We start from the raw sequence: 10,418 nt of genomic DNA on the forward strand, positions 1-10,418 counted from the left end.
TTCAGCATTCAAGTGTTCTTGATATCTAATTAAGAAGTTCCTTCCAGATTGTCCCACGTAAATTTTTTTACATTGAGCACAAGTCAGCTTATAAATACCCGATTCCTGGAATTCGTCATCTTTAAGTTTATTAGCTTTATTGTGACTAAAGAATCTATGTTTCGTGTTGTTGTTTATAGAGAAGGCTACTTTGGTATTGTGTTTCTTGAATAAGTTGGTGATTTCATAAAGCTTTGGGTTATTAAAGGTGAATTTTACATATCCTTTTTCTTTTTCTGAATGCTGTTTTTTAATTTGTTGTTGGTATTTGCATTTGGTGGTGATTTTATTGATGAATTTCAAACTGAAACCATTATGTAGAGCCTGTTGACGAATGAAAGAAAGTTCCTTTTTTCTGTCTGTTTCTGTTAGAGCCTTTGAAATTCCACTAACAGAAACAGACAGAAAAAAGGAACTTTCTTTCATTCGTCAACAGGCTCTACATAATGGTTTCAGTTTGAAATTCATCAATAAAATCATCACCAAATGCAAATACCAACAACAAATTAAACTTAAACAGCATTCAGAAAAAGAAAAAGGATATGTAAAATTCACCTTTAATAACCCAAAGCTTTACGAAATCACTAACTTATTCAAGAAACACAATACCAAAGTAGCCTTCTCTACAAACAACAACACGAAACATAGATTCTTTAGTCACAATAAAGCTAATAAACTTAAAGATGACGAATTCCAGGAATCGGGTATTTATAAGCTGACTTGTGCTCAATGTAAAAAAATTTACGTGGGACAATCTGGAAGGAACTTCTTAATTAGATATCAAGAACACTTCAATGCTGAAAAATACAAAATATTCTCTGCCATGGGATCCCATATGAAAGAGTCCAACCACAAATTCACCAATATAAAACAGGACCTTCAAATTATGTGTATGATAAATAAAGGTAATCTTATGAACAACCTGGAAAACATCCACATCGTTCTTGATAAATTGGAAAACGGTGAAGAGAATCTCAACGAAAACAACGAGCATAAAAACATCTTATACGAGAATATTAGCAAATACTTAGAATGGGTAGACATGAAACAGACTAGACGAACAAGAGATATAATCAAACACGACATCGCAGAAGCCCAATCTCCCTCCTCACATGTTATTTTAGATGACGATAAAACTCTACTTCCCATCTCACCAGAGCTTACCATGAACTGTGAGACTGTATCACATCGTTACTTCACCAGGTCGCGCTCAAAGACAGACCCTCTAGACAGCGCAGAATAAACATCTTTTCCACACAAGAACGAGAGGCAAGATGTCCTATTCTGATGACCTCCATTTTTATCAAAGAAGTCTCCAAAGAACTTTTATTTGTGCTTATTGTCATAATGTTTTTTCTTCTCAGTTCTTTATTTATACAGCTGAAGAGGACCACTAAGTGGTCGAAACATGTCCTGTAAGTTTTAATTATATTCAATTTTGCCTGAGGCAATAATAAAGTATCGATTAGGTGGTTATTTATACTTACTTCTTGATTAAACATCGATACGGTCATGAAATGGACAACTTGTAAGCCTTTTTGAGGTCAAAGAATACTGCGATCAAATGCTCCTACTGGTACAAAAAAATGCCCTCCTGAATGGCACTCTTCAGTCTAACAAGTGACAGACCAATAAGAGCGAAAACGACATCGGAAGGTAATCAGGAGACCTCCCTCCACCAAAATCACACAAGACATCAATTGGAATAGCTTACAGAGATCATTTGTTATGCGCATTGACCTATATCTATCCAGAAGCTTTGGATCTTTACCTGGTCTGGGAATTGATATTACAACTACCTCATATCAATGAGTTGGAAACTCTCCTTCACTCTATATTCTATATAATAATGTGAGGAAATGAAATCACACAGATATCGGTCACTCAAATACTTAAGCATTCGATCATGGATTTTATCCAACCCTGGAGCCATGTCCCTACACAGCACAAGTGAGCTCCATAATTTCCATTCTATGGAAGGCAAATTTTGGGAATATGAAGCAGTAGAGGTGAAACAGAAGTGGTGAGCCTCTGTCTCATGCTTTATCGTCAGAAAAGGAGGTCATATCTTCCAGAAATGGACGTATCTGCAAAAGTCAGCCGGGCTGAGTGGCTCAGACGGTTGAGGCACTGGCCTTCTGACCCCAACTTGGCAGGTTCGATCCTGGCTCAGTCTGGTGGTATTTCAAGGTGCTCAAATATGTCAGCCTCATGTTGGCAGATTTACTAGCATGTAAAGGAACTCCTGTGGGACTAAATTCCAGCACCTCGGTGTCTCCGAAAATTGTCAAAAAGTGATTAGTAGTACGTAAAATACAATAACATAATTTATTAACATTATTAACATTATAACATTATTTATTGCAAAAATCACACGATGTGTTCTGCAATGATGGGAGGAATCGTAACTACATCTTCATTAATTACCCGCTTATTGGTATTATAGATTCTGATAATATGGCAGAGTTTAGTCCACATTTGTGATGGCGGCATATGGGTCATCACGGGAGACACTTCCTTGGGAGTGGAAAGAAAGCGGCTGTGGCCTTAATTAAGGTACAGCCCCAACATTTGCCTGGTGTGAAAATGGGAAATCACAGAAAACCATCTTCAGGGCTGCCAACATTGGAGAAGACATGTCTCTTAAGTAGCTTTCTTATTCTCTCAAAAAAAAAAAAAAAAAAAAAAGGAATGGGCCTTACTACATAGTTGCTTAAAGGTAACATGACTGGCCGACACAGGATGCTGACAATAATGCTTAAATGCTCCCAGGATCACATATCGCTGTTGTAATTCCATCAGTCCACCATGTAACTTATTTCCAGTTAGGAATGCCGGACTCTTATCAGAGCTCATCACTAAAGACTGTACGATACAGTCTTCACATCTGTCAAATTATTGTAGAGACTATCAACTATGCTAAGAGCTATATTTGTCTAAGTTTCTTGCTGATTTCAAAATGAATATTTTACCCCTACAAGGCAAACACACTGAAGACAGTATAAAGAGAATTCATGTATAAATTTGTTATAGTCGGAGCTACATATCCACCCAAATATGGCACAACAAACCACACACCTGCAAGATAACAGAATACATTCTTGACATCGATCTCTGTTGAAGTATATAGCTATTTAGTCCCCATAGAAGTGCCGGAACTAAAAATGTTGAATATATATTGTACCGGTAAATGTTCTGCAATTAATGGAGCATGAGAAGTATCTAGGGGTGTGCAGTGTTAATTGGAGCATGTACAGAGAGGAGCCTATCTTTTGAATAAATATTAGCCTATAATTTAAAATGGCTAGCTTTATTGACATAAATACTACAAGTATTTTAATATGATTGAATATTAAACTTGAATAATAAAGTTTTCATTGATGCTTTCACGGCCCGTACTTCTAGATATGATGCTGTATAGGCTTTTGGGCTTATGCCGTGTCAATAATAAAGTTTTTTCTTGACGTTAAAATAATGCAAGAAATTGATAATCACTTTGAATATTAATGAAAGTAAAGTTTAAGAGTTCATTCTTGTAATATAGATGCACAATTATTGCCCTAAAAGTCTTTCTAAGATATGTGCAATTTCATTGTTTGTGGTTTTTCACTCGATCCTTAAAACTATACTGGCTTTACATTCCACATTTTTCAGAAAGAAAGTCAATTGTAGACTGTTAAAGCAATTCACCTGATAAAGGTGACCGTTTAAATTAACACTGGGTTTATATCACCTGAATGTCTAGGCTGGAAGATGTTGATACTGAAATGCTGTCATCACCATAGGCCCTATGCAGCACGATCCCTCGCTGACCCTCAGAACCACAAAACCAGAGAACCATAGGACCACGCTTCCTGGATGTTATCACGTTCCAGAAGATGTAAGTTCACCCGTGGCGGCATAATATGAGTGCTAATTTAGATCGCTGTCAGGATTTCACACGTTCACTTACGTAAGAGAGGATGACTATGCGAAATGCATGAAAGTTCAACTGACTTTATGGCTTTACGCGACCTACATATTTCAGCTGTTATATTGGAAAAATTTTTAAGTATTGGAGAACTCTATTTCATTGTCTAAACTGTACAAGTATGTCACATATGTCACACAGTTTGTAATGCACAAATACGTAAAATGTCAAGTTTTACAAAGTAAAAGTTATATAAATAAACTACTTTCGTGATGCAGTATTGTTCACTTTCTGTTTAAACTTAAAAGTTTTACTTGGAAAATAAAGGAAAAATTTTCCTAAATAATTAAATACTGTCTCTGGAAAACAATTACAGTTGGTAGCTCTGAGGCTAAGTTCATGAAATGCACTTTCGAAAAGAAACACACATTCATTTATGACCGCACTAATTCTATTCACAAGGCAATAGTTAGTGTATTTCACATTACAATACCATACAACACATGATTTACAGTTCATTATTGCTCAAATATCTTAACACACACTCGTATTTGAAATACAACCCCATGTATGTCAGGAAATGTCTAAGTGTTCATAAGACACGGAAATAAAACAAATCCCTTGACTTGAGATTTCAATCGTAAGAAAAAGTCTTAAGTGTTTGTAGAACATGAAATAAACTCTCTACTGGAGACTTCAATAATATGCTCTAAGGTAAAGTCTTTGAGAATCACAGATATTGTTCAAGTTCATTTAGAACCATATTCATTTTTAAGATGTGTCACGCACTAGATTTGACCTGTATTTCCAGGTTTGAACTCGCAGTCACCGTAATATCACAAGTTTCACAGCGTATATCACGTGCTTGCCAGCTGACCAGCATGGTCACTGCGAGTGAAGGCTGGCTGAAAACTTACTGAATTCCTCCTGGCTACCTGTTCCTTTACATACAAATCCGGCCAGGAATGAGTCACATGGTACATGAAAAGCATGGTCCCTTCTTGTCTTAATAACTTTCTTATTACTACGGCGATTTTCCTGAAACTTGGTATTTGAGAGGTATAAATACCAGCTACAAGGTGGTGTACCCCACTTGTTGTCATCTCAGTGGGTTGTGGAGGTAGAGATCTTTCCAAACTGTGGCCTTGAGTCAAGCATGTGATCAGAGCCAACGTCATCACTGCAGCCAGAGCAAGCCTGCTGCTGACATATGCCCATTTGACGTGGTCTTACACTCATTTTGAACTTGAATCAGCTCATACCTCGCCATGTTGATGGGTACCTCACGCTGAACTCAAATATGTGCGGAGCTATACATGGTTCCCGGTACAACATGAACCACCTGTAGTAACCTTGCTGGATCATGTTCCTTTGACAAAATACTACCTAATGTTGTATGTAGGAGACTTTGATAGATATCATCCTTAACAGATCTTAACGTCAGAAATTCCTTAAATAGATGGAGACACAAAATACCCACAATCGAATCGCTACCAATCCACATTTAGTGTTTTAACACAAAAAATGCCACCCAGATGCCAGATCAACAAGGCTGAAGTATCATGTAAATCCCACTTATTTTCTTTTAATGTTGCACTGACAGAGATAGGTATTATGGTGACGATGGGATAGGAAAGGGCTATGAGTGGTAAGTACGCGACCATGGCCTTCTTTAACGTACAGCCCCAGCATTTGCCTGATGTGAAATTTGGAAATAATGGAAAACCATCTTCGGGGTTCGAACCCACTATCTCCCGAATGCAAGCTGACAGCTATGTGACCAGTACCACACAGCCACTCGCTGGGTAAGTGGTGGTGGTTGTGGTGGTGGTGGTCCTACGCATCCTTCCTCCATATAATATTAACCAGGGAGGAAAAAATGGAAGGATTCCAACACTTCAAAAAATGAATGCACCAGCCAAAGAAAGACAAGGGCCACAAAAGGAATGAAAATGAAAGTCTCCCTAGGCCTTGAGTGCTCTAATACCGTCAGGATCAGAAAAGAACAAGAGTTAACCAAGGGAGGTCGGATAGGATACATGAAAGTGAGGAGCTTGGTACAAGTCACAAGTCAATGGAAGCAATGTCAGAACTCATTTGAGGGCCCTGCAGTCACCAACCCACATTCCCAAGTTAAGAGCTCCTGGGGTCCCTTTTAGTCACCTTTTTGGATAGGCAGGGTGTTATTCTACTGCCCCTACCCACTAGCGAAAATAAATGTGGGGCTTTCGATCATGTATAGCAGTGGTATTCAAACCTTTTGGTTGGTGTTCCCCCAAAATCCAATTGTTTTACTTTCGTCCGCCCCTCCCCCCCTCCACCGAAGTGCGAGTATATTACGATTATACGCCAGGGATTTAAGTTCTCATGCCCTTCCCAACACCATGGAATTTTCCACATCGAGAAACAAACCACGGTCGCCGGGATGACAGGCAAGCAGCTTAACCGCTACACCATCCTGTTCCCCAATAAAAACAATCATGTACTGTGCATTGTCACTGGGCAAAGGAAATCTCATGATTCTTTCGGAGTAAACTTACAGAAGAAGCCCAAAACTGAGCGGTGAGTAATGGCCGAAGAACTGTTCCTGCCATTTTCAGTGCTTAATGAGAGCCCAGTTATTCTACCATTGGAGTTTTCTGTTCCCTTCTCAGGCAATGCGGCAAGCCTTCACAAGGCAGATGGAGAAACGTGATTTGCTCATGAGTGGAACTACAAAGTTTCCATTGCCTACCAATAATATGTATATAAACACACACGAGTATTTTTATTAATGCAACAGTTAATATTTTACTGTATACTCTGCTACTGAAGATAAATTGAAGTTAATGAGTGGATTTTGAAATAGGTTTTATTCCTTAAAAGAGCAATGCAGCATAAGTAAGCATGTTTACATACGTAGTAAATGGGATGGGTGGGATTATTTCTTTGAACTCAAATTGAGGAACCAAAATTCTTGACCATGAGGAAGGGCTGCGTAGGGTCAGTTAATCCTCAAACACGAAATGAACAACAAGAGTGTTGACTTCAGAATGCAGAAATCCCTTTATAGGGATGGGTTATGTGAGTCTCCACATCCTAACATTTATTCATACAAGTTTGTAAAGAACTTAAGAGAGGAACAAACTGACGCATATTTTAGAATTAATAGTTCGGAAAGGGGACTCTACGTAGCGGTAGACAAAGACACTACGTCAAAACAAGATTTTATTGAAAATGAGATGGCTCAACTCTTTTCTGAAGTGCTCACTGAAAACAGTTACGAGCTACGATAAATTTGCATATCCCTGAGATGAACCTGTGTACCCCTAGTGGTACGCATACCACACTTTGAATATCACTGATGTATAGAGTCACTTATGGTACATCATGTATTTCTACAGTTCTCAGAATATAAAGTATATTCCAGTTACATCTAAACTAATTTTGCATTTCATGAAACACTATTGCCTTTCAAGTTTTTTGTAAATCAATTTTAACTTAAATATGAAATATTGCTCACTGACAAAATGATTGTTCTCTAAGTTAAATAAATGTCCATTAAAATAATTCTGCTTTCTCAGAGTGGGGAGCCATTCAACAGAAGCAACCCATCTCAATCAAGTGACATTTTAATGCGCGCGCACGCGCGCGCACGCACACACACACACACACCTGGAACTTTTAAAAATAGGAAAGATCATAGTATGAAGATAAAGTTGGAATTCAAGAGGACAGATTGGGGTAAATATTCATTGATGGGATGAGGAGTAAGGGATTGGAATAAATTATCAAGGGAAATGTTTGATCAATTTCCAAGTTCGTTGAAAATATTTAAGAAAATGATAGGTAAATAATTATAAATACATGTAAATATGAGATAAACCATTGATAGGGAAATCTGCCACCTGGACGACCGCCCTAAATGCATATCATTGATGATTAAAACCTTAGCTCAGCGTACGGTAGGTTGTATAGAGTGAGCAGACCGGATAACTTTACCGTAACAGACCAATAGATAAAAATTAAATTAATGCACACAGGCCTGAAAGAAGTCCAATTCCTTATGCCGAACAAAGGTCTGTCGGGCATTCCACATAAAATCATCTCCACAGTTTTCGCGTTCCAACGTTTATCTGGCACCCATGGCCCAAGATTTTTGTCTGATTTAGTTTCGAAATTCTATCAGACTCGCGCCTACATCGCGTGATTATTTGTACTTAAGCAGAGTGCTGAAGTGACTGTGAATCACTTTGACATTATTCATTTCAACTATCATTTTCCAACCCTATCTTCATCAAATGTCTTCACTATAGCTACAGGCCTATCCTTGCACTGGAACGATCAAAATATCTTACCATAACCCTTAAGCAAATCTGTAGCTACAGTGCATACCATACTAGCCACCTGAAATATATTGAAAAGTGCACCAGGAATATTATTGTATCACTTAAAAGAACAATTTACTGGCATCCTGAAATATAAACTATGTGCATACATTCTGCGAATAGTGTGGCACACCTTCCGAGTACCGACACAAATCCCGTATTTCCGACATGACACTATAATTCGAGACCATACAGCCGCTGTAATCATGGTTTTTTACTATATTTGCGATGATATCACATATCTATAGTAATGCATATACAGTAAGAAGGAAAATATTTATTTTGACAGTTAAGTATTTAATAACTGTGTCAACAATAGGCTATTTGTCTTCTTCTTCTTATACTCGCTTGCTTGCGGTGCTTATGACCTGTGTCTACGACATTTCACCCAGTCAATACTCCCTTACTCATGTAATAACACTTGTATAAATGAAAACTTCAATTCAAGAATTTATGTTTGATCTTGCAAGTAGATTACACAAACACTACTTTTCACTATATCACATAATAACCCTAGTTTGCTACAGCACACTGTTCTCATACGAGAAACTTCCGTTTTTGCAATCACACTTAATAATACCAATAAATTGATTAATTTTATTCTTTATATTTTCATCCACTCTTATCTTATTTGCCATTATAAATTATTATATTTTTTTTATATAATATTCCCTCACCAACAAATAAACCTTCATTAACTTCAAATTCCATAAATTGAAAATGATAAATAACCTCTTCTCAATTTTTGATCCTACATCTAGTATTATAAACTTATCTCTCAATTGATTGAGAACATTCCTTGGACTTTTAATATTACCCTTCATCTACACTCTGATAATCCGAAATAACACACTCAAGGAATGCACTAATGATATGAGGAATCACTCAAATGGAACCATCAAAAACATGAAAGCATCTCACCATATATTGCGGACAGAATTATAACACGATATTGGCTTCATCCAGAAACAAATTTAGAACTCTAATAATCTCGACGGTAGGATTACAGAGCAAACAAGGAACACTGGTTAGAAATACCTGCTTGAGTCGCTTGAGAATAGTCATAAGTTTTTTAAGGGGGTTATCATATAGAGAACATTCAAATAAGATGTGGTTGGAGTCGCCATTAATAATAATTGTATCACACGAACAGTTCTTTTTATACTTGAAAGGTGTGGTAGTGGCGTTGCCTACGCTATAATACAAGGCCCTGAAATGCACTCGTGGAAACGGGTTGCTTCCTAGTTGACCATTCAGCCGCTAGGATCGCGGTCTTGCCCCCTTGTATTCGCATGGCCGTATATGTCAATAAGTAAAGTATATCCTAAATAAAAAGAACTGAATATTTTTGCAAGTATTGACAGTACTTTATTTATAGAGCGGTGCTGCATTGGCTTGGATATGTCATTGAAGTTTCAAAACTTTCCTTCTTTTTTCTTTTTGCTAGTTGCTTTACGTCGCACCGACACAGATAGGTCTTATGGCGACGATGGGACAGGAAAGGGCAAGGAGTGGGAAGGAAGCGACCGTGGCCTTGATTAAGGTACAGCCCCAGCATTTCCCTGGTGTGAAAATGGGAAACCACGGAAAACCATTTTCAGGGCTGCCGACAGTGGGGTTCGAACCTACTATCTCCCGAATACTGCATACTGGCCGCACTTAAGCGACTGCAGCTATCGAGCTCGGTAAACTTTCCTTCTGAGGGGCTTCTTATCAAGTTTCAAAAACTTTCTCCCTTCTACTTATGTGGCTCAAAGCAATGTTGTCTAACAGAGGTCTCAGAAATTTTCATAGTAGAAAAAGAGGTGGTTTGTCGCCTTTACACTTTCCACACTTAATTTCACTGTTGAACATGTCTTTCGAAAAAATAAACGTACACCTTTTAGTAACACTCTTCGGGACAAGTACTGCGTAGCGGAGGTGACAAATTCCGTCGTTCACTGCAGAAGTGCCACAGACGATGATTTTCGGTATCTGGGGACTCCTCGATCTTGAAAACGAATAAGACACAATGTTGGACTTTGAGGTAGCTGGAGAACAGATATGTTCTAAACAGCCTTTGCAGTCTGTTTTTTCTTTTGCCACACGAACCATAATGTCAT

The 10,418-nt window shown here is 38.0% G+C and overlaps 1 protein-coding gene across 4 annotated transcripts in view; it reads right to left on the minus strand.

Moving 5' to 3' along the window:
• LOC136880972 (gustatory and odorant receptor 24) overlaps positions 1-8,590 on the minus strand; it is a 184,929-nt gene extending 176,339 nt beyond the window's left edge. For 2 of the 4 annotated variants that reach the window (XR_011017620.1, XM_068225604.1), the window contains exon 1: positions 8,427-8,590. Coding sequence is in view for 1 of the 4 variants with exons in the window: in XM_067153542.2 (XP_067009643.1) it covers positions 3,773-3,880 (108 nt within the window). In the remaining 3 variants the exon portion in view is untranslated. Of the gene's footprint in view, positions 1-3,772; positions 3,881-8,426 lie in introns of those variants that run through there. The other 2 variants (XM_068225605.1, XM_067153542.2) reach the window with 2 other exon arrangements.
• Between the last annotated feature and the right edge of the window lie 1,828 nt (positions 8,591-10,418).

This window comes from Anabrus simplex, chromosome 1 (genome assembly GCF_040414725.1).
Source record: "Anabrus simplex isolate iqAnaSimp1 chromosome 1, ASM4041472v1, whole genome shotgun sequence".
Classification (NCBI taxonomy): Eukaryota; Metazoa; Arthropoda; class Insecta; order Orthoptera; family Tettigoniidae; genus Anabrus; species Anabrus simplex.